Here is a 25548-nt window from a genome sequence, read left to right as displayed (position 1 = left end):
AAGTTTTACTATACTAGAACCACATTTTAACCTCCATACACCAATGGGGAAAAAAGAAATTTTGATTAGTTGTTGGTTCCAGTTAGCCAAGTTTAATTAACATTTTATTGTCTTGACATATTTTTCTTATATTCTTTCAAGGGAGATGCAGTTAAAGACTTAATGCTTCGCTTCCTTGGTGAAAAAGCTGCAGCAAAGAGACAGGTCTTAAATGCCAACTCAGTGGAACAGTCTTTTGTTGGATTGAAACAGCTAATTGTAAGTAACAATGTGTGTGATTTTCAATATTGTTTTTTTGTAAGTCTTGCCTTCCTTCATAATATTTTCCCTAGAGTTAATTACTTTGAATGTATTATCCAAAGCCCTTGCACATCAATACAATTTTGTTGGATTAGATACCAGTGCTTGCAGCAAAAAGCATCATATTAACATAGTTTTAATTTTAAGTCCAATTAGTTAAAAAACCGTTACTTTAAATGATCAAATTACTTGAAACAGCAGCATATACTTTGATAAAATATGCTTCATCAAATATAATGACTAGAGATAAATAGTTTTATGTTGATTTTTTAAAATACGCTATTTTCTCTGCTTGGTAGAGGAGGTTTATTACTGAATGGGTGCATTCACCAGAAATGCACACAGCAGTCTGTCTGCTCGTTAACAGGAGTAAGTGCAAATGGCCAGCAGAGGCGCTGCCCTGAAGTACAAGTAGGGACCGTCTGGGCTGCAGGCATTTTAACAGGGAGCACACAGATGCTCTGGCAGTCTGTGCACCGCTGGAAATTGTACACCCCCATATTTGTCTTTTTTCTCGCTGCTGTTATCCTAGTACAGAATTGTGTGTCCTCCAATAGGTAAATAAGAAGTGCTTGCTTAGGTGGTTAGCAGACATTTTACATGTAAACCACGTAAAGTTTAATATTTAATAAACATAAATGAAATGCTGCGTTGAGTTTCTTTTACTGAAGTGATTCTAGAATTGTTCCTATGATTGAGAAGCTTTGGGAAGGAAAGATAGGGAGATATTCTACTTTTACAAGGGAGAGGAAACAACTAATTTTTAAATATCTGTAAATTTTATCATTTGCTGATGAAGTTGTAGGTCTTAAAAGGTAACCATTTTCATGTCCGTGTGAAACTGAGGCAGTGAATAGACTCTTCCATTGTTTAGAGTGTTGTTGTCATTCCTTTATCTGGCCTTGAAACAGCTGCTCTGATACATCATCACAAGTAACAGGCCGTGTTTGATGTATGATGAGTTTAACAAGGACACACAAAGCCATACACAATAATTGTAATTAATTTGTTCCACAAGCTTTTTACCTTCTCTGATTATTCCTAGTGTTACTAAATATATACAGTGGTTTGATTTTTTCCGTACACTGAAAATACTTGAGGCCAGCAGAGAGTTTATTACAGTCCTAACAAACAGACCTATTTAAGGTGGGGAATGTATTTATAAAAAGATCATTACCTTGCCGTGGTATTTTAATTATGTCCTAAAATAATTCCTGTCGTCTTTAAGACTAGGAAAGAGTTTCTAAATGTATTTTCCTAAGTAATGTTAGAGTGTTCTAAGATTGTAATTTACAGAGAAATGAATGTCATAGCCTGTGGAGAAGGACATTTTAATCACGTTAATGGTATCATATATAGAGTTAATGATTCGCTTTGAGTCGTAGGTGGGGAAAAGTTACATACATACTATTAGTTACTTGAGTGATTTTTATTGGACTGTTTTTCTCATTTTTTGAAAGTTGTCAAATGCCTATGTGCCGTTTTTCAAATAGAGTCTATATTTTTTCCTTGTTAAAAAAAAAGTCATATTTATGTAAATTTAGGTCTTTGTCTTATATCAAACTGACTTAGTTATCAGGGTTCTACATGTCGTATATAGTAGTTATGAGACTTTCTTAAGATTTCTTCCGTGGAGCTTTAAGTTTTACATGATATACTTTAAATTCTAATTTTAAAAATAATTTCTTCACCAAACATTTCTGACATCTGATATTGAAAATGGAGGAGGACCACCAGGGAGGAGAACTAGAAGGTAGGAAACAACACTCTGAACAAAACATAATTATAATTTCAAATAGCAAGCGGCATGGAATCCTAAGCTCTGGCTCTCACAGGCCACTGAAGCGAGGTCCCACTGCTCTGAAGGGAGGGACTGCCAGGCATTAGAACATGACGCCCTGGCCTGTCCTCATCCCTCTTGCCTGGCTCACAGTCAGGCAGCAGAGCTGTGCAGCTAGACTGGAAGGAGGAGGGCACAGGACAGCCTGAGTCTCCTCTGGCATTTTTCTGTTAACCTCTCAGGCAAGTGTGAAGAGCAAAAAAGACCATCAGAAGGCTGAAGGCCATGCTTTTTCGAGGCTGGAGAAATAATCCTAGCACACACACACATACACAGGTTCACACATGTGCAAACAAGGAAATGTTCCCTAAGCATTCTAATTGGAAGCTCATGCCAGGACAAAAGATGGAGAAAATGAAACTGAAATGGGAACCACTTACCTGCCACAGCAGAGGATGGGAGCCAAGGGCAGTTACGGCCTGTCCAGTGCCCACACTGAGTGGTCAGGTCAGAAGAAGAACAGGGACTGTGCAGTATGGGCACAGGGGTGCTCGTGGGGCAGAGTGGAGCCTGGAGACACACACCTGTGTGGAAAGAGCGGTCTTACAGATTATCAGGGAAAGGATGAGCCAGTCAATGAATGGCACAGAATTAATTGGATATTCAAGTGGGAAAAATTAAAAAGATCTCTACCTCTTAGCACACACAAAAATGAATTCCAAATGAATTAAAACAAAATTTCTTAAATTTCAGAAAACAGAGGAGACTCTTAGTGACTCAGGGTAGAGAAGCATTTCGTAAACAAGATACAAAAAAACTAAACCTTTCAGGAAAAGATTGATAAATTTGTCTACTTTGAAACTTAAAACTTGTATACAACAAAAACACCATAAACAGCATTAAAAAACAAGCCACAGAATCAGAGAAGATATTTGAAATACACATTAAGACCTTCCTCTAATGAAAAAGAAACAAATAGCCCAATAGAAAAACAGGCAAAAGATATGAAGAGGCAATTCACGGAAACCAGATAACCAATAAACATGGAAAAAATGTTCAACCTCCTTGGGAATCACAGAAATGTAAATAAAATAAGAGTGTCATACATTTCAGCTGCATCAAATTGGCAACACCAGGTGCTGACAAAGGTGTGTGTGGCAGCATGCATTGTTGGTGGGAGAGTGAATTGGAATAACTGGTTTGCAGAGCAATTTAACAATAGCTGATAATATACATGCTTTGTATCACCGTTGATCGAACAGTTCCACTTCTGATTATATACTTTAGAAAAACCCTTTTACATATGCATAAAAAGACATGTTTAAGGATGTTTGTTGCTGTATTATTTGTATTAGCCAAAAATTTTATTATAAACCTTAATATCCAACGACAAGAAAAAGAAAATTATGCTGTCAGTTAAATCCTTTGGAGCAATTGAAATACGTGAACGAGAGCCACATTCAATGTGGATAAATTTCCAAAGCAGTGTTGAGCAATAAAAGCAAAGTGCAAAGGCTGCTATAATGTACCGTCTTGTACTAATGCTTGAAAACGAACCCATAATCCCTCAGCCACATCTCTGAAATCCAGTGGAGCCCTGCAAATCATTTTTGGCAGCCAAATCTGACCTGACCAAACTCATCTGGTACTGCCCTGGATGTTCTGCACGTTTACCTCATACACTCCTCCTTGCCTGCCATCCCCTCCTGTCTTGCTGCCCATTTGGAGGGCAGGCAGCAGTAGCTCCTTCCCTCTGCACCCCACAGCTTTCCTGCCAGCCATCACCTCTGGCCTGGGCACACTAAGTCTTCCCTCTGTTGCCAGGCCCTGGGTCATCACTGTCCCTTGGTGGTTCTCCTGGCCCTGCCCACACCTTTGCAGGTAGCCCTTTCATCCAACTCTTCAGGAGGCCCTGGGAACAGTTGGTAGCACCAATTGCTGCCAGGCCCCTGATGGATAGAGAGTTATGGTCTTTGTTGATCCCACTTGGTATAAACAAAAATATTCCTGATTCATTTTGAGGAGTGATGTCAACATCATGGCAGAATGAGCTCTTCCCTTAGTCTCTCCCCTCTAAGACACAATGAAAAGGACATTCATAAACCAACAGAGGACATGCACACAGTACAACAGACATATGAGAGATCCACACAGCCATACGTCTGAAGGAGGGGGTTCTGGACCCCCCCCAGGAGGCAGTGGAAGGAGGTAAGGGGATCTCCTCTCCTGAGCAGCAGCAGTCTAGGCTGTGGGACCTTAGGCGGCAGAAGGCGCACAACCCTGAGAGAAGGGGGAGAAGGCAGCCCTCTGTGGGAACGCTTGCACTCTCGGAGTTGCATCCCAGCATGTGGGAACGTTCCACACTGAGACGCCTAAGCAGTCGCGGGGGTGTCCACACCAAGCTGAGCACCCCAGGCAGGCAGACAGTGAGTGCAGCTTGGGGGCACACAGGATCACACACATGAAAGAAAGCACCTCTCCCCTCCCTCCCGCCTGCTGCACAAGCTCAGCCAGTTGGTCAGAGCAGGAAACCCCTGCCACAGAGCCTGCGCATATGTGTGTAAAGCAACAGCGGCCAGTGAGCAGACACAGATGGGTCCTGCCAGCACAACTTCCACCGGACAAGCACAGCTTCTGGAGATTGCAGCGGGCTCAGAATACACAGCTCCTGCCCCCCCCCCGGCCCCACCCAGTGGTGGCAAGTGGAATCTGTGACCAGATACAACCACTATGTGATGGCATAAGTCCACCCCATCAAATAGCATGAATCAATATATTAACACTCCAGACCAGAAGGAAAGTGGCAAGTACCCAGTAATCAATCTGAGGTCACAGAAATTTACAGTCTAAATGACAGAGAATTCAAAATATTTATCATAAAGAAACTCAACGAGTTACAATAAAACTCAGAAAGATAGTTTAATGATCTCAGGAATAAAATTAACACACAGCAGGAATTCTTCACAAAAGAGATTGAAACTATAAAAAAAAATCAGAAATGTTGGAGGTGAAAAACATAATGAATGACATAAAAGAAAAATCTGGAGTCCTTAAAAAACAAAGCTGATATTATGGAGGACAAAATCAGCAATTTAGAGGACAGAAATACAGAAATGCTGCAGATGGAGGAGGAGAAAAAACTAAGACTAAAAAGAAATGAATAAATTCTCCAAGAAATATCTGACTCAATTAGGAAGTAAAATGTAAGAATTATAGGTATTCCAGAAGGAGAAGGGAGAGAGAAAGGAGCAGAGAGCTTGTTCAAAGAAATAATATCTGAGAATTTCCCAAACCTGGAGAAGGAGCTAGAGTTACATGTAAATGAAGCTAATAGAACTCCTAATTACATCACTGTAAAAAGACCTTCTCCAAGGCATATATTAGTAAAACTAGCAGCAGTCAATGACAAAGAAAAAATATTAAGGGCAGCAGGCAGAAAAAAATAACCTAAAAAGGAACCCCTAACAGGCTTTCAGCAGCTTTCTCAGCAGAAACCTTACAAGTTAGGAGAGAGTGGAATGATATATTCAAAATTCTGAAAGAAACTTTCAACCAAGAATACTCTATCCAATGACATTATCTTTCAGATATGATGGAGAAATGAAAACTTCCACAGATAAACAAAAGCTGACGGAGTTCATCACCACAAGATCCCCCTACAAGAAATCATCAAGAAGCCCCTCATACCTGAAACAAAAAAGAAAGGGTTTACAAAGCCTTGAGCAAGGAGATAAATAACAAAATCAAAAACTTTTAGCTCTCTGTCAGAACAGGTTATCAAACACTTAATTATAACATTAAACATAAAGGGAAAGAAAGCATCAAAAATAACTATAATCACTTCATTTTAATCACAAACTCACAACACAAAACGGAATAAGTCATGACATCAATAACTTAGACAGGGAAGAGGATAGAGGTGGAACCTAGGAAATAAGAGGCTATCAGAAAATGTACTGTCTCATCTACGAGATCTTTTATACAAACCTCATGGTAACCACTAAACAAAAAATCAGAAGAGAGACACAAATGATAAATAATGAGAAAACCATCATAGAGAAACACCAAACTGAAATGGCAGTCAGAAATACATGGGACGAGAAACACAGGAAATACAGAACAACCAGAAAACAAGTGATAAAATGGCAGTATTAAGCCCTCATATGTCAATAATCACTCTAAATATAAGTGGATTGAATTTTCCAATCAAAAGACACAGAGTGGCTAGATTGATTAAAAAACAAGACCCAGCAATATGCTGCCTCTAGGAAACATATCTCAGCGCTAAAGACAAACACAGGCTCAGAGGGAAGAGGTGGAAGACAATACTCCAAGCAAATGGCAAGCAAGAGAAATCAGGTGTTGCCATACCTATATCAGACAACGCAGACTTCAAGATAAAAAGGCAAAGAGAGGGGCTGCCCCAGTGGTGTAGTGGTTAAGTTTGCATGCTCCGCTTTGGGGGCCTGGAGTTCACAGGTTTGGATCCCAGATGCAGACCTGTACATCACTTATCAAGCCATGCTGTGGCAGGCGGCCCACATGTAAAGTAGAGGAAGAGGGGCATGGATGTTAGCCCAGGACCAATCTTCCTCAGCAAAAAGACGAGGATTGGCAATGGATGTTAGCTCAGGGCTGATCTTCCTCACAAAAAAAAAACAATGAGAGACAAAGAGGGCCAGTATATAATGATCAAAGGGACATTCCACCAAGAGGATAACACTTATGAATATATATGCATCTAACACAAGATCACCAAAGTACATAAAACAACTATTAAAAAACCTAAGAAATTAACAGCAAAACAATAATAGTAGGGGACCTCAGCACACCACTTACCTCAATGGATAGATCATCCAGACAGAAAGTCAACAAGGAAATAGTGGAATTAAACGAAAAACTAGACCAGATGACTTAATAAGTATACGTAGAACACTCCATCCAGAAACAGCAGAATATACATTCTCCTCAAGTGCACATGAAGCATTCTCAAAGATAGACCATATGTTGGGAAACAAGGCAAGTCTCAGTAAACTTAAGAAGATTGAAATCATATCAAGCATCTTTTCCAACCACAATGCTGTAAAACTAGAAATCAACTACTAGAAAAAAGCTGGGAAAGTCACAGATATGTGGAGACTAAACAACATGCTACTGAACAACCAATGGATCAGTGAAGAAATTGAAGGAGAAATCAAAAAATGTCTGGAGACAAATGAAAATGAAAATATACCATAGCAACTCATATGGGCTGCAGCAAAAGTGATCATAAGAGGGAAATTCATAGCAATACAGGCCCACCTTAACAAGCAAGAAAAATCTCAAATAAGTAATCTTAAACTACACTTAACAAAACTAGAAAAAGAAGAACAAACAAAGCCCAAAGTCAGCAGAAGGAGGGAAATAATAAAAATTAGAGTAGAAATAAATGAAATGGAAACCAAAAAACAGTAGAAACGATCAGTGAAACTAAGAGCTGGTTCTTTGAGAAGATAAAAAAAATTGACAAACCCTTAGCCAGACTCGTTAAAAAAAAGAGAGAGAAAGCTCAAATAAATAAAATCAGAAATGAAAGAGGAGAAATTACAACAGATACCACAGAAATACAAAGGATTATAAGAGAGTACTATGAAAAACCATATGCCAAAAAATTGGACAATCTAGAAGAAATTAAGAAATACTTAGACTCATACAACCTCCCAAAAATAAATTAAGGAGAAATAGAGAATCTGAATAGACCAATCACAAGTAAAGAGGTTGAAACAGTAATCAAAAACCTCCCACAAAATAAAAATCCAAGACCAGATGGCTTCTCTGGAGAATTCTACCAAACATTCAAAGAAGATTTAATACCTATCCTTCTCAAACTCTTCCAAAAAATTGAAGAAGACAGAACACGTCCAAACACATTCTATGAGGCCAGCATCACCCTGATCCCAAAGCCGGAAAGGACAACACAAAGAAGGAAAATGACAGGCCAATATCACTGATGAACATAGATGCAAAAATCCTCAACAAAATATTGGCAAACCGAATACAGCAATACATTAAAAAGATTGTGCACCATGATCAAGTGGGATTTATACCAGGGACAAAGGGATGGTTCACCATCCACAGATCAATCAAAGTGATACACCACATTAACAAAATGAGGAATAAAAACTACATGATCATCTCAATAGATGCAGAGAAAGCATTTGACAATATCCAACATCCATTTATGATAAAAACTCTCAATAAAATGGGTATAGAAGGAAAGTACCTCAACATAATAAAGGCCATATGACAAATCCACAGCCAACATTATACTAAACGGGGAAAAACTGAGAGCCATCTCTCTGAGAGCAGGAACAGGACAAGGGTACCTACTCTCACCACTCTTATTCAACATAGTACTGGAGGTCTTGGCCAGAGCAATTAGGCAAGAAAAAGAAATAAAAGATATCCAAATTGGCAAGGAAGAAGTGAAATTCTCACTGTTTGCAGACAACATGATTCTATATATAGAAAACACTACAGAATCCATCAGAAAACCATTAGAAATAATCAACAACGACAGCAAAGTTACAGAGTACAAAACTAACTTACAAAAACCAGTTGCATTTCTATATTCTAATAACGAACTAAGAGAAAGGTAACTCAAGAATACAATCCCATTTATAATCAAAACGAAAAGAATGAAATATCTAGGAGTAAATTTAGCCAAGTAGGTGAAAGACCTATACAATGAAAACCATAAGACATTATTGAAAGAAATCAGTGATGACATAAAGAAGTGGAATGATATTCCATGCTGATGGATTGGAAGGATAAACATAGTTAAAATGTCCATACTCCCTAAAGCATTCTACAGATTCATTGCAATCCCAGTCAGAATCCTAGTGACATTCTTCAAGGAAATAGAACAAAGAATGCTAAAATTCATACAGGGCAACAAAAGACCCCGAATAGCTAAAGCAATCCTGAGAAAAAAGAACAAAGCTGGAGGCATCACAATCCCTGACTTCAAAATATACTACAAAGCCAAAGTAATCAAAACATCATGGTACTGGTACAAAAACAGAGACAGAGATCAATGGAACAGAAGTGAAAGCCCAGAAATAAAACCACACATCTATGGACAGCTAATCTTCGACAGAGGAGCCAAGAACGTAGAATGGAGAAAGGAAAGTCGATTCAATGAATGGTATTGGGAAAACGGGACAGCCACATGCAAAAGAATGAAAGTACACCATACACAAAAATTAACTCAAAATGGATTAAAGACTTGAAGGTAAGATGTGAAACTATAAAACTCCTAGAAGAAAAAATAGGCAGTACACTCTTTGACGTCAGTCTTAGAAACATCTTTTCGAATACCATGTCTGCTTGGGCAAGGGCAACAAAAGAATTAATAAACAAATGGGACTTCATCAGACTAAAGAGCTTCTGCAAGGGAAAGGAAACCAGGAACAAAACAAAAAGACACCCCACCAACTGAGAGAAAATATTTGCAAATCATATATCTGATAAGGAGTTAATCTCCAAAATATATAAAGAACTCACACAACTCAACAAAAAAAAAACAACCCAATCGAAAAATGGGCAGAGGATATGAACAGACTTTTTTCCAAAGAAGATATACAGATGGCCAATAGGCACATGAAGAGATGTTTAACATCACTAATCATTAGGGAAATGGAAATCAAGACTACTATGAGATATCACCTTATAGCCATTAGAATGGCTATAATTACCAAGACAAAAATTAACAAATGGTGGAGAGGGTGTGGAGAAAAGGGAACCCTCATACTCTGCTGGTGAGAATGCAAACTGGTACAGCCACTATGGAAAACAGTATAGAGATTTTTCAAAAAATTAAAAATAGAAATACCATATGACCCAGCCGTGCCACTACTGGGTATTTATCCAAAGAACTTGAAATCACCAATTCAGAGAGACTTATGCACCCCCATGTTCCCTGCAGCATTATTCACAATAGCCAAGACGTGGAAGCAACCCAAATGCCCTTCGACTGATGAATGGATAAAGAAGATGTGTTATATATATATGCAGTGAAATTCTACTCAGCCATAAAAAAAGACAAAATCGTCCCATTTACAACAGCACAGATGGACCTTAAGGGTATCATGTTAAGCAAAATAACCCAGACAGAGAAAGACAAACACTGCATGATTTCACTCATATGTAGAAGATAAACAAACACAAGGACAAAGAGAACAGATTAGAGGTTACCAGAGGGGAAGGGGGTTGGGGGGTGGGCATAAGGGGTAAAGGGGCACATATATATGGTGATTGAAAAATAATAATGTACAACTGAAATTTCACAATGTTATAAACTATTATGACCTCAATAAAATAATTTTAAAAATATATTCCTGTGCCTGGAAATGTTTGGGAAATACAAAGCAACTTGAACTGTAGCCAAGTAAATATTTTGTATTCTCTCATCAGGAAAAAAAAAATTATTTGGGGAAGCATAAATTGTAAATGGTAAACTTTTCTAACAACTTCTTCATGTTCTCTCCTCTTTTTTTTCTTTTCAAATTATAGTACAGTACAAGGAAATTCATCCTTGTCTCTCAGTTTCCTCTACTAGTATGTCTGACTCTCAAACCAGAAGATAATCTAGATCTACCTTAGAGATTAGACGAGCTCAGTCACCTCTGGTCCTGCATGGCAGTACTCCTGAGTGGAACAAAATGAGTTCTGGGTCCAAGTCTGGCTTTGTGTATGTCTCCCTTACCCCTGGGCCAGTGTCCTCAGATAGGGGAGGAGGCTCGCTGACTCCCTGCCTCATGCTGTTTTGTTGTTAATTATCTGGAGGAAGTAGATTCTTCTGACTCCTAGAAATGTGGCTGTCAGGTTAGTGTAGGTTTGTTTAGATATGACTACGTGTCATTTATAAACCAGCGATATAATCAGGAAAGGGCTTAGCCTAATAATGGCACACTTAGTCCATAGTGGCAGTTATCCGAGGAAATCTTTTATATTCAGTAATCTGTGAGAAAATTATATTGGGAAAAACAGTAATAGAAGCATAAACATTTCTGCTTTCTATTTTCAGTTAGGAAAGAAGCCACTTTTTAAAACAATTTACTAAAAAAATGAATAATGAAGATGATAGGTTTTTGCTTCATTTTTAATGGTGATCTGGTTTGAAATATAGAAAACACATCTTAGTATATGAAATCATAGCAAGAGCTGAAGGCTTTTTATATGACGCATTTGACTATTTTTAATCATTTATGGGGCACTTCATATTTGCAAAGTGCTTGCAAATAATTTTATTACACATTTCAATGTTTTATTAGTTGTGGGTATCTATACCTAGTGGATATAAAATAAGATAGGAGTCTTACTGTGTAATGAGTATTTCTTATTTGTTTCAAAAATATACAGCTATCCATGATCATTTATATATTTTTGCACCCACACACGTTCTGTTTGCCTTTGAGGTCTGTCAAATAGATCAGCAGTGGGGCTCACTGTGGGCAGTATAGTGTCGGTGGTTCCTTATCTACTGTAACTAAATCTTTTATTTATTTATTTTTTGTCAGAAAAAAACCTCTTCCTCATGCTTCAGCTGTCATACTTAGTAGTAACTTACACCTTCATACTTGGTAAAAAAAAAAAATAATGTATTATTTCAACAAGGATTAATTTTGTTCCTGTGTAGCAAGCACTGTTCTAGGTAAGAGACAGGGTAGGGTGTTCCCTCTGGGGCCCCCACTGTGTGGGACACAGGTGGACATGCACGCCATCCATTTGCAGACAGCCAGGACAGAAAAGCCTCGTCTGCAAGCGTGCTGTTCCAGTAGGTGTGCGGCCTGCCCTTTAATTCACAAACCACTGTTTCCTCACTTTATAAACAACGTGTTCTTAGTTCAGAAGAGTTGAAAAGAAATCATTTATGTAACCACTATCTGTTAACATTTTAGTATCTGTGTGTGTATATATGCAGTGTCTATGTATGAGTATGAACAGATAGGTATGTATTTGGGTATATATACTACATAAAATTTCATATGATACTCGTGATTTTGTATCTTTTTGTTACTGTACATCCTATCTGAAGCATTTTCCAATATTAAAGAGTCTTTAAAAACATATTGTACTAGCCACATGATCTGAAACTGTTATCAGCAGTCCTTTTCCCATATTTTCCCATTGATTTGCATAGCAGCCCTCCTTTGTTTATTGCATTAGGGCAAAGATAAACACAGTAAGTCCAAATTGATGAGCCAATATGTCAACATCAGCCAGGGTTTCTGCAGTTCAAGTCGTCATATGAAAGTATGCTGTGTGTTATGGGCACAACTGGCCTATAAGATGTCACACTAGCATAGTTCAGTGATTTTTTTTTATATTGTTAAAATAGAATCATGTCAAACATACAAAACCACTTATAGTCACATGCAGATCTTACAGATACAAATATATCCAACACAGCATAAAATTAAGTTATTGATTTTAAATTGATAAAAATCACAAGATAGAGTTATCTTGCTAAAAAAGAAAGCAGTCTTTCTTGGGGGTACGGGAGAGATTTCAAACAAAAATTCTCCCTATGTTCTGTCAGTTGTTGTATTTTCGTAGTTTGATGATTTGCTTGTCTTGAACTGCGTCTCATGCTTGGCGTCCTTCTTGCCTAATTGCACGTGCAGCATTGACAAAAGGTGTTCTCGGTGCTGGCAGCTGTCTGGCCTCGTCACCATCACTAATGGCGATGGAGCTGCGTCCAGCACAGCGAGCACCGGCATGTTTGAGCGGCAGTGTTTTTGGTTACGTATTCCGCTGTCTTACAGAGCTGCAAAAACTGGAGGGCAGCAGTGGACCTGTGCGGGCGCCTCCTCACAGCCCACGGCCAGGGCTACGGCAAGAGCGGGCTGCCTACCAGCCACACAGCAGACTCACTGCAGGTACAGCCCCTGACTTGTTCTCTGGCTTGTCATCATTTGGGGACATGGAAGGGACCGTGGCCACTCAAGCCAGTAGGAACAGTTTGAGAACCAACAATGGATTTTCGTATCCCGAATTGGATCTCAGTGTGAAGTCACTCTGGTTCTTCATTTCCTGATTATACTGGTGTGAACTAGAGTTCTCACTCTGTCCTGTGACCAAGCGGCCTCCACACCCCAAAGGCTCGGGCCACACTCACAGTGAGGCCACGAGGGGGGCTGCCCTTGTGGTTGTGAAAACCCTGGGTTGTGAAGGGTTCGAGGCCTGTCTGGGCCTGGAGGAAACAGTGATGTGCATGACCCACAGGCGGGACGTGCGCTGGGCGGTGTGTCTGCTCTCCCCAGTGTCGTGTTTAGTTGCTCTAAAATTTAAAAAAAAAAGGAACGCAGGAAATAGAGTTGTGAACGAAAGGAAACCCTCTGACGAGTCGGAAGAGCTGCAGGAATCCTTAAGCTCTTCCCTTCCGGGGGGAGTTTTCTAACTGTTGCTCTGACTTACACGGGAATCCCCAGAATCCACCAGACGCCAGCACCATGAGGAGCTCCTGAGGGGACTGACTCTGGGGGCCTGATGGTGCCGGTGTTTCAAGCAAGCCCCTGTTCCCTCAGCTTTTGCACTGCAACGACGGTGGGTGGGGAGGTCAGAGGAGCAGCACCGACTGTACATGCTGCGTCCCCCCCTCACCTCTCCAGCTGGGGATGCTAAATCTTAGGGATTTTTCTTCCAAATCTCTCAGACCCATCACCACCCAGCCCAGGCCCTCACTGGAGTGTTGCTTCAGCCTCCTGCGTGAACTGATTTCAGGTCTCTATTCACAGTCATTCAGTAAGCTGCTGTGAAATAATCTTCTTAAAGCACAGTTTGATCACCCACTTTCCTGCTCAGAATCGCTGAGTAGCCTCCCATTGCCGGCCAAGTTAAATGTAACCTCCTCGCCTATGACCAGCCCTGACACATGGCCGTCAACAGCAAGGCATGTTGAAGAGGATGTTCACTCCTCTGATGCCCACCTTTTCATTCTGTTCCTTGCTGTGTAATCTGGAGCAGTCCCTTCTTTTTGAGCCTTGTTTTTCTCATTGGTAAAATGCGACAGAACCAGGTCATTTCTGAGGTACCTTCTAGTTCTCAAAGGCTCTGACTCTGTAGCTCTCTCGTTTGACTTCCCATCATTTTCTTGAAGGTGCTCTGTGTTCTGGCCTCTCGGAGCTGACTGCTCACACACATGGACTCCCTCCCTGCCTGTGTCCTGCCGCCGTCCCACAGGCCCCTCCTCAGCCTCTGCCTGTGGAGACTCCGTACTCTCCGCCGGGCCTCCCCCACCCCCACTCCTGACCTTCTTTGCTGTCCCTTCCCTCTCCACTTGACTCATTTCTGTGTCCTCACTTCAGTGTCCTCTCACCCCCCAGATTATACTCTTCTCTAGGGAGGGGATGGTCTGTTCTTACCTTCAGGATACCTAGCACAGTACTTTGCACACACACCCTGCTCAGTAAGTATTGTTGAGTTAAGTTGAAGCAAATAAAATCACTTAACATTGTTGTTATTAAACTTGAGTATTTTTATAAACATGTAATTATGCAAATGTGCAAAGAAAGTTACTTTAGTCCTGGTTTTAATATATTAGAAATCAAGCTCTGATACCAAATCAACAAAGAACAGGAGTTTCTGAACATGCTATACATAGATAATCTATGGTCTCCATTATGTTTTGTGTTTTCAGCTTTGGTTTGTGAGGCTGGCCCTGCTGGTGAAGTTGGGCCTTTTCCAGAATGCCGAAATGGAGTTTGAGCCCTTTGGAAATCTAGATCAGCCCGACCTCTACTATGAATACTACCCTCACGTGTACCCTGGGCGGAGAGGTAATGTGGGGCTGGTTGGTCCTTGGCATGTATTTTGCTTTGCTTTGCACATAATTCGGTATCCTCCGTTTTCCTTATTTATCCAGTCCTGAAAAATCAAATACGTGGTTTAGCAGCAAGCCTGAGTCACAGGACGACCTCACTCAGTTTTCTAAATACCGTGACCTGGGTGTACTCATGGACGCATCCATGTGTTCTTTAACAACCATTTCTCAAGCACCCGCTGTGAAACAGCAGTCAGATTTGGTATAAGGACTGGGTGGTAGACATTCAGACTTTTTGACCGTGCTGCAGAGTAAAGAATAACCTTATCTTGTGACCTAGTACAAATACACACATAGAAATGAAACAGAAGCATCCATGCAGCAATACTTATTCTGTGCCTTTTTTTACTAGTCTCTATTCTGATTTAACTTATTTAAAAATCTGGTTGCATCCTACTAATGGGTCACACCATTGTTTGGAAACCTGGGCTCCAGCATGGGGTAATTGTTGGAGAGTGGCAGGAAATAAGAAGGGGAGGGGAGAGGGCTGGGTACGAAGGGCCTTCTGGGGCATAGCAGCCTGAGGTGGAATGCACGTCTCTTGGTGGAGAACTTTATAAATATGTTTGAAACCCATCAAATGTTTACATGAAATAGAAACCAATTTTGGAAGGACGTCTACTGAGAGGCAGCATAAGCAGAGCTACTGAAAGCTGGGCTGTCAGACTTCCTGGGAGATCCTGGCTGCTCCACTTCCTCTTATGGGAACCTGGGCAGGTGATTCAGCGTCTCTGTGCCCCAGTGTCCTTGTCGGTGTGACAGGGATGATAACTGTCCTTCTTGCCACGTGTCTTAAAGATTACATGAGTTCATATATGTAGTTGCTTAGAAGTGGCTGGCATGTAGTAATTACTGCATTGGCTGTTTTTCTTATTCTGTTCTTAATTCATCAGTAACACTCTGTAGAGTACTGCCATCTTTCCTAAGATCAGCTGGTTAGCATTTGTGGGTGCAACAGAGTGGAGCTACAAAAAGGGAAACACAGAGCCTAACTGGAGGTAGAAAATATAAGATAATAACAGTACAATGGAATACAAAGTCCTGGTTAATAATGAAGATAATAATTGCCATAGAAGTTTCAAAAAATAAGTCATCATCTTAACCTGGTTGATATTAGTAGGTAAATAGATGAACTGAGAAGACTAGAAGTAAAAGCACATTTCTCAACTTCTTTTTGTGCTGTTTTTCCTTAAAACTCAGATCCTACATCTGTGGAGGGGACATGGGGAAGGAGGAAGCTCTCTTCTCAGTGCTTTATTCTTTGTCGTCTTTACCTTTCACAAAACAAGGTTGACAGGAATTCTCTGTGTCACCTGGGTTTCTCCAGACTTGAAGGAGGATTTTCAGCACAGGATACTCTTAGACCTTTTAGCCTCACTACTATTACAATTCTGTTTATTCCGTCTGACTAAGGGAACTTAGCCCTGTAGAAAAAAAAAGGTGGAAAAAGATAAGTTTTCATGCTAACACAGGGCAGAAATCAGAGCGATTGTCTTGACTGGGCTGTTTGATGGGAGTGGAAGTGAACCAGTGAGGCAGGGTAGACTGAGTCAGGAGGGGGACAGCAAGGCCCAGTCCTGAATTTGTAAAGCTTGTGACCACCCAGTGGCCTGTCAGGTACAGGGGGAGAACAGACAAAAGCCAAGAGCCCTCGTGAGCGGTGCATTCAGGAGCACACCCAGCGGCCCTGGGGTGGCCCACGGTGGAAGGAGTGGATAAGGGGGCTCTCAGGCTTGCTCGCTCAGCCGGGCTGCTGCTGTACTAGAGTCTGGCTTGTATCTGCGTAGGTCACGTAGACACATCTTTACCTCCTCTCTCAGAATGTTTCTCCTCCCACACTGCAGTCCAGGAAGCCCCGATGCAGTCCTAAGCTCGGTGAGTGGGGAGTAAGCTGTGTGCATCCTCTCTCTTCATGAGTAAGTCTCATCTGTCCACCAGGCGTGTGGGTGAGCCCCACATCCTCCCGCGCACGGGAAATGTGAAACGTGGCATGTGGAGAGGCATGGCCCTCTCCTGGTTATTCGGGGGATACGTCTCTAGCTTGTAAATCAGCAGTGTTACTTTCTCATCTACACTTTCTAGCCTTGGTGGTCCGTCCCTTCCATAGAAGGCAGAGAGCAGACTTCCACCCCAGAAAGTTTCTTCCCACTCCGCCTGACTGCAGCCGAGCACCTCCTCCACTGGCCCTGTCCCTCCCGCCTGATCGTGCTTGCTCGTCTGGGCGTTGGCAGCTGACATTGATATTTTGTCTGCTGCTAACAAAAACTCAGAACTTTGAGCACACAGACCCATCTCTTAGTGCCTCTAAACCAGCAGGCATCCTAAAGCACACAGCGGCACAAAATGCTCTGACTTCCTTTCCTGTTGAGGTCCACGTGAATTTTAGGTTCAGAGTGACTGTTCATACACCAGCTGCTTCTGAATTTACCACACGTGTTCAAGAATGAATAAGAGACGGGAAAGTGGGTATTCCTGTGGTCCCCACTGGTTGCCAACCCTCGCCACTCGGAATGCTTGGTGTCACGGGGTGTCCTGCTTTATGAGCCTATGCTGTCTGTGTGGTGGAGTCCCGCAGACTCGGCCACGCTGCCCACTCATCTTCAGGGAGAGAGGTTTGATGGAGATGACGCTGCGCTTCCTGTAAAATAAGGAATAAAATCCTTGGGTTCGGGTGCAGAACTCCCTGTCATCTTTCCCCTCCGCTTGGAGGACATTGTTTCCTGGGGATGCACAGACTAGAAAGCACGCTTCCAGTTCCGCCTGAGATTAAATTGCGCTGGATACAGATAAAGAGAAGGTAGTAGCCATGCGTCATTAAGCAGCTAATTTAAGTTATGAAATAGATGTAAATCATACATATATTTTAGCTAAAGTGTGTTAACATTCATCCACAATGATATGCTGAGTGTTTACTGATTTTTCTTCTCATTTTATGTGTAATAAGCATAAATGTAAGATTTTGATTCATTCATTTCATTTTAGTTTGCAATATATAAGCTCAGCAAGTCATTAAAATGTGCTTTAAAAAGGAGGCTATAATGATACAAACAAATAAATAACTTTTATGAATGAGCTTTAATATGTTTTATTTAAATATTGGGCATAATTTTTACCCATTCAGAATATTCATAACGAGACACGTAATGAATCATGAGTAAAAATCATGAAGTGTTTTTGTTTTTTTTAATTTTCATCCAAGAAAGGAAGAGTGTTGTAGTCTTATATATTTCTCTGACATGCTATCTGTTTCCTACAGTTACTTTCAGCCTCTCTCAGAGGACAAAGTCTGTGTGTTTCCATACTCACAGCACTGTCTCTTAATTTGAATTCTCCCTCTTGTTCACAAGGGAGAATGATGACAGTGAGCACTGAACAGACCCAGGCCCGACTCCCCGAGTTCTGAGTGGTTTGGGGGGGTCCACAAAGCCACCGAAGGCCTGAGGAGCATGGGTCCTTTAATCGTTCCTTTTCTTTCCTCATCCCTCCATCTCTGTCCTCGCTTTTCCTCTGCTCTTCTTCCACTGCATGTATTGCTTCCTGCCTTCGTAAGCTGTGTGTCCGTCCCTCTAACTCAGGAGTAGGAGCTGCTGGTATCAAGCTTTTGCTCAGACTTCATACAGTGGGGTGAGAATACATTCTTCAAAGCCCAGATTCCTATTTAGAAACCACGTGGGGGTGGGGGACGGTGAGCAGACTACCTGCATCTTCTCGTTAACTTGAAGTCCCCCACGCCTCTACACGCCGCAGATTTGACACGTTAGGTTACACTTGGCTGCCGAGCTCCTCCGTCTGTAATTGTCACACATCAGTGCTGGCCGTGCAGGTAGAAGGTGTCAAAACCACAGGAGTGAAACTGGAACCTCAGTGTCACAACCCAGGGAGCGTCCAGCACTCTTTGGAAGCGTACATCCACCCCACCTCCCAGAGTGGTGGTGGGAATGGCAAGGGGGTCATGCACACCAGCTTTTTCCCAAAATTAAAAGTGTTTCTGTTTGTCCTGATTGTTGACAACTTCAGAATTACTGTTGCTAGGGCTTTAAAATCTCTCTCCAAACCCTACACATTGTTTCCCTTTTGAGAGTCATTCTTCATATGCCTGTAATAAATAGCCTTCTTTCTTTAATTTGCTTTTAACTTAATAATTTTTTATTTTGTAATTATCACACTAGAACAGACTGCTTCTGCCCCTCTAGGGTTTGTATGCATGAGAAGTGTTGACAGGGATTACATCCGTGGATAATATTACTAGATCATTCGTTATATTTTTTATTACCATCTTGCTTTGGTGTGGTACATTTGTTGCTATATTGATGAACCAGTTTTGATAAGTTATTGTTAACAAATGTTCATAGTTTACATTTGGATTCTTGGTGTTGTACATGTTCATTGTATTTTTATCTTCAAAAAAAAAATGAAAGGTCCATTCCTGATGTAGTTAGCATCTCCGTTCCTGATAGCGCCCATTTCAGCCTCTTGTCGGACGGTTAGATTTTCCCAGGCTCCCAGTACCATCTTTGTAATCTGTTGTTTGGAATTCTCTCTCCTGTTGAAAAGAAAGAATGGTGATGAAAGTGGGCATGTAAAACTTAGATAGTGCTCTGGATTTTCAGAGTACTACTCTCCAGTAAATAGTTCACGTCAACTTTCTATGCAACTAGAGGAAAATCATGAAGCCAAAAGATCTTTCTATTGGAAATAAAATATATTTTGATTATCTTCACTGTGTTGTTTAAGAACTGCATTGACTTTTCTAATACTAAATTCAGATCTGTGTGTTTAGTTTATTTGAGCTATAATGATTTCATGTGAAGTCTTATTTTAGAACTTAATCCTTATGGATTACCAAATCAAACTACAATTGATGAGACAAACACTTTAATTGGATGCTTAATTTCCACCCTTCCTTCAGCTGTCTACTCCTCTGTGTAAGTACAGGTAGATTGTCACTGGGTCTACATTGCTTTTCTACCCTCCCTCCAAAATCATGAAATTCACATTTCTAGTTCTCAACTAAATTTGGAAACTTTTTATCAACACATAACCATACATGATGGCTCAGAATTAAATGTTCATATTTCAAGTGTCTTATTTTGTTTTCCATGACAAAATGAATTCACCTCTCAGAGTCAACATGTTCTGCCTAGGTTAGATTTCCAGTTGACGTTACTCTGTGCCAGATCTCTTGAGTGTTTATCATTTGAAGCATATTTTCCTCGATATGAGAAGACTAGTTAATTAATCTTACTGCTCTTGATTTTGCTCACCATGTTTATGAACTTTGACATTCCAGTCTTTTCTTAGAACAAATTATTAAAGATATGGAAATGTTCTGTTTTGTGTTCCATTTCTAGCATTAGAACACCTGAGTGGAGGCCTCCTCTCAACCTGTCTCCACCCAAGAAGTGCTGCAGGGAGCAGTCCTTTACCGCTCCTGCCTCGTGAGACACGACCATTTCAGACGTGTGCAGAGGCACTGTGGTCCAGTCCTGAGCTTCCCTTCATGCTTCGTGGCTCTAGGAGTACCCCTGAATTACCCCTTTAAATAATAAGGGTCTAGGATACTTTACTCTAGGATTCGCTCAGTCTGTTTTTGTGACTTAGAAATGCAGCACTGAAGTTGAAGGTAGTTTTGTTGAGGGTTGTTTTACAGTGAGGGTGAGTGGCACTGTGTTCTTTGTCAGGCACAGGCATCCACTAACCTGTGTCCTGATGATCGAGCAGCAAGAAGAGGGATACCGATGATACGGCTCCTGCATGGGCTGTCGTGCACATCAGAGAATACGGAGAGGCTTGCGGAGACAGGCAAGGTGGCGGGAGGTGTCAAGGGAAACAAGTGCAGAGCAGCAATCCCAGCGGAGGTCCTGCAGGACGTGAAAGTGAGACAAATGCCCAGGCAAACTTCCTTAGAACGTCTGTCTGGTGGGGAAAGAGGGAGCCTGTTAACGCTGGGCAGAGGGTCAGTGGGATCCTGTAGTGTGCTCTCTGCTGGACATCCGCGGGGGTCGTGCGACATTGTGTCCACACACTCAGGCCTCATGGCAGCTTGGCCATGTCCCGGTACCCCTGCCCTGTTGTGCTGGTGACAGAAAGATTCAGAGAGGACTCCATCCGCCCGGCACACACAGCAAGGACATGATGGGAGGCCCAGACCATCTCCTCACTGCAGAAGAGTACTGCACCTGCTGAAGAGGGTGGCGTACCCAATGGAAGTGAAGCTAAAATTGCTTCTCTTTTTTTCATTCATTTTTCACTGCCAGGCGCAGAGGCCCGGTTAATTTCTGGTGCCTTCCTCTCTGACTCTCTGTGGTGGCAGTGTGGATTTGCAGCACTACAGGGGACTGTATACAATGAATTTGGTAGGAGTATTTTCATTTAATGTGTTCTAAATGATGAATGAGAACACTTCTACAGTATTTATACCAACCTAGATTTTGGCAGGTCATGACTGTGCATGGGGATCTTCCAGAAAAACAGATCCACTAGGAATTATTTTTTCTTACAGATTTTGACTAGCCATTTTTTTCAGGTCGCGCTCTCCCTGCGGGAGAGAGAAGGACTCCAGGCTAGTGTGAAAGCTGTGCATATTGCATCTTGCTTGAGGCTGCTCGGCATTAAGGATTTCACTGACTCCTGGTGTGATGCTTCAGACACAGGGGGCTGCATTTGGCTGGACTGAGAGAAGCAGTTTAAAGGGACTTTTATCTGCATTTTTTTAAAACAAATAAAACTAGGTATATACAGCATTGTTAGGAAAAGCCTGAATTACGCTGAAGCAGGTTGTGCCTGTATTTTATTGAAGAGGTTGAGGGTTTACTTAGGGACAGTGGTCGTATGTCCCTCGTTTTGTATACCCAGTGCCTCGCCTTGCGTTCAGCACCTAAGACCTGCTGCGTAAGTGTCTGTCACTCCACATGTTCAGGCTGGAGTTACCAGGCAGTGTTTCTCCAGCTGCTGCTGTCTCTTGTTTGACTCTATGGACAGTGTATTTTTTCCGGGAAGGAGTGTTTTCTCTCTGATGTAGTTTGTTTCATTTTTCTCTTTCACGTGAGGCTGTGTGTGCTTGCCTCTTGATTTTCTTTCTTTGAGATGTTTCAGCTGTACAAAACCTTTTCAGTGGTACCAGGAGAGAAGGGGAGGAGGCCTTGGTCCTGCTTGAGTCCCAGCTTTCTTCCAGATCTCTCTAAGAGTCTCAGGAAAGACAATGTGTTTGAGGAAGAGGCTGGAACTAGCTCTTTCTCACTCACCCTCTTTCTGTTGGCAGCTGCCTGCACGGAGTCACAGGGAGGCACGTTGGGTGTCACCTGCCAACAGCATCTGTCCTGCATGCACGCTGCCCAGAGCTCCCCGCTGGCGGTCTGGTGTGGGTGCTGCGGAGGGGCTGTCGAATCAGGACAGGGCTGTCTGTTTACCTGAGACCGTGCACACAGCGAAGACCCTGGGAGGGGCCGGTGCGGTCGGCAGGGAGGCAGCAGTGCTTCCCCCTCACAGAGCTCCCAGCAGATTCTTCTAGGCTTCCGTGTTCTCTCTGGACGGGAGAACCGAACGACTGAATGCAGGAGCAGTCAGCGGTAACGGAAACAAGCAGTCCAGAAGTTTCGTAGAGTTGTCAGCTTTTTACTGTTACATCAGGGGCCGGGGAGGACACGCTGATATTTAAAAACTAACATTAAAATTTTTTCTTTTTAAAAAACATGTTAAAATTTAATTCTGAAAGAATTTTGCTACATTAATGTTAGTTTTATCCGTGATTTTATTCACCATGTGCCCCACATCCAAGGAAGAAATGGGTAGATTTTGTTCACCAATGTAGTTTCCCTCCTAAAAAGCAGCAAAGAGCTGCTCTACACCCGAGGCTGAAGGGACCTGAGAAATCTTGTGTTGAAAGAAGTGTTGAACCACCATCCATCTCTGCCAGCTCTGGGCTTCAGGACAGAGGGCAGTTCACCTCTGTCCTCAGTAGAGGCTGGGACAGACTCACAGTTTCTTCAGTTTCCTTTCTCTTAGCCCTGGTTAGTCTTTAAGTGCCTGTATTGTTTTAAAAAGAGTAGGAGATAGCAAGGAAACAACATGCAACTAAGGAGGGAGAGTTTTCTTGCATGACATACAGTCACCCCTCCCTTGGTATCTGGGGGTTGAGTGGGGGGATTGGTTCCAGGGTCCCTGCAGATACCAAATCACAGATGCTCTGGTCCCTTATATAAGATGGCATAGTATTTGCATATAACCTACGCACATCCTTCCGTATACTTTGTCATCTCTAGATTACTTGTATTACCTAGTACAATGTAAATTGGTAGTATACTGTACTGTTTAGGGAATAATGACAAGGAAAAAAGTCTGCACACGTTCAGTACAGATGCAGCCATCACAGGCCTTTCCATCCACAGATGCAGAACCTACAGATACGGAGAGCTGACTGTATAATGAATATTCTGTATAGTACTGATTCCAAGTTTTAATTTGATCCTAATGAACTAGGATGTGCATTTTGAGACATGTTTATAAAAATGTGAATCATATTGCGTAAGAGCCTTTGGTTAGTAAGTTTTAATTTCACATCAGTGGGATCACGGTTTCGAGCAGTGCTTCTTGAACTTCAGTGTGCTCGCAGATCACCCAGGGTCTCGTCAGTGCAGCTTCTGGTGCGGTAGGTCTGGGCGGGGCCTGAGGCTGCATCTCTGGCAAGGTCGCAGGGTTGAGATTGCAGCTGGACAAAGGACCACTTTGTGAAGCAAGGTTTCAGATTCCATAGCGTTTCCTGTTATCTCTGAGTCCACCTTATATGTATAACTGCTTTTCAAAATGTATTGATATCTTCCTTTACCCACTTGTGTAATTTTATGCAGTTAATTAAAATAGCTTTCCTTTAATCTACTTTTCATCTCTTTAGGCTAAAAATAAGTATTTCATTCAAAGCTGTTAACGTTGAAGCTATACATACCATATAGAAAATTACATTTTTATAACATCATCAAACTACAGACCACTTTTCTATGGTTTAACTATACAAACAAACCGCATGCTCTGAGTAGTTATATTCCAAAAGTTCATGTACAAAGTACTTGGTACTTGGAAAGTACTTTCCATAGAATTAAGGCTATACCTAGTTAAGTCCTTAGGTCGGCTCACAAAAGCCTATTTAACTGTTAAATGTACCTTGGATAGAGTACTAATATTACCTTTCAGCTGTAGCAGGCTGCCATATTTAATATTTCTAAGAAAAAAATATTTTAAGTTCCAGTTTGAAACCCCAAGAACACAGTCCTTATCTTTTCCCCTAGCAAATAGATCTGATTTTATCTTTTTTCATGTGGCCATCTACATATGCCAACAGTGCTTATTAAAAATTACATTTTCCTTCCAATAATTTGGTGATACTGTCTTTGTTGTATACTAAATTCTATATGCAGTTGGGTTTATCTCCTTTTTTTTAATTAATAATCTTTATTTTTTAGAACTCTTTCAGATTTACAGAAAAGTTGAACAGATAGTACAGAAAGTTTCATATACCCTCTCTCCTCCTGCACACAGTATTTTTGTTAATATCTTGCATTATTAACATCTATTAACATTTTGCATTCATGTGGTACATTTGTTATAATAGATGAACCAGTATTGATTGGCATATCATTGTTAAAGTCCACAGCTTAGAATTTACTCTTGGTGTTGTACATTCTGTGGGTTTGGAAAATGTATAACAACATGTATCCACCATTATTGCATCATACAGAGTAGTTTCACTGCACTAAAAGTCCTTTGTGCTCTGCTTGTTCATCCTTCCCTTCCCCCCAGCATCTGGCAACCACTGATCTTTTTACTGTCTTCATAGTTTTGCCTTTTCTGGATTGTCTTATTGTTGGAATTGTACAATATGAATCTTTTTCACACTGGCTTTTTTTACTTCGCAATGTGCATTTAAGGTTCCTCTGTGTCTGTGATTTGCTAGCACTTTTCTTTTTATTACTGAAAAATATTCCATTGTATGGATATTCCACAGTTTATTTATCCATTCACCTATTGAAAGACATCTTGGTTGCTTCCATTTTGGGGCAATTATGAATAAAGTTGCTATAAACATTCTTGTGCAAGTTTTTGTGTGGACATAAGTTTTTAAGTTACTTGGGTAAATACCTAGGAGCATGATTTCTGGATCATATGATAAGCCTATGTTTAGTTTTATAAGTAACTACCAGGCTATCTTCCAAAGTGGCTGTACCATTTGGCATTCCCACCAACAGTGAGCAGGAGTTCCTGTTGCTCCACATCTTCACCAGCATTTGGTGTTCTCAGTGTTTTGGATTTTAGCCATTCTAATAGGTGTCCAGTGGTATTGCATTGTTGTTGTAATTTGCAGTTTGCCGTTCCCTAATGACGTATGACGTGGAGCATCTTTTCACGTGCTTATTTGTCATTTGTATGTCTTTGGTGAGGTACCTTTTATTATTATTTATTAATTGAGTTGTTTGTGTCTTTTTTTTTTTTAATTTTATTTATTTATTTTTTTCCCCCAAAGCCCCAGTGGATAGTTGTAAGTCATAGCTGCACATCCTTCTAGTTGCTGTATGTGGGATGCGGCCTCAGCGTGGCCGGAGAAGCGGTGCAT

The 25548-nt window shown here is 41.3% G+C and overlaps 1 protein-coding gene across 1 annotated transcript in view; it reads left to right on the top strand.

Moving 5' to 3' along the window:
* Window positions 1–25548, top strand: part of TRAPPC12 (trafficking protein particle complex subunit 12) — a 97322-nt gene that overhangs the window by 26817 nt on the left and 44957 nt on the right. Inside the window, exons 3-5 of the mRNA XM_058551854.1 lie at window positions 142–258; window positions 12889–13002; window positions 14763–14901. Of these exons, the coding sequence (XP_058407837.1) occupies window positions 142–258; window positions 12889–13002; window positions 14763–14901 (370 nt within the window). The remainder of the gene's footprint in view (window positions 1–141; window positions 259–12888; window positions 13003–14762; window positions 14902–25548) is intronic.

Source organism: Diceros bicornis, chromosome 12 (assembly GCF_020826845.1).
Source record: "Diceros bicornis minor isolate mBicDic1 chromosome 12, mDicBic1.mat.cur, whole genome shotgun sequence".
NCBI lineage: Eukaryota > Metazoa > Chordata > Mammalia > Perissodactyla > Rhinocerotidae > Diceros > Diceros bicornis.
This window is presented reverse-complemented; position numbering and strand designations above follow the sequence as displayed.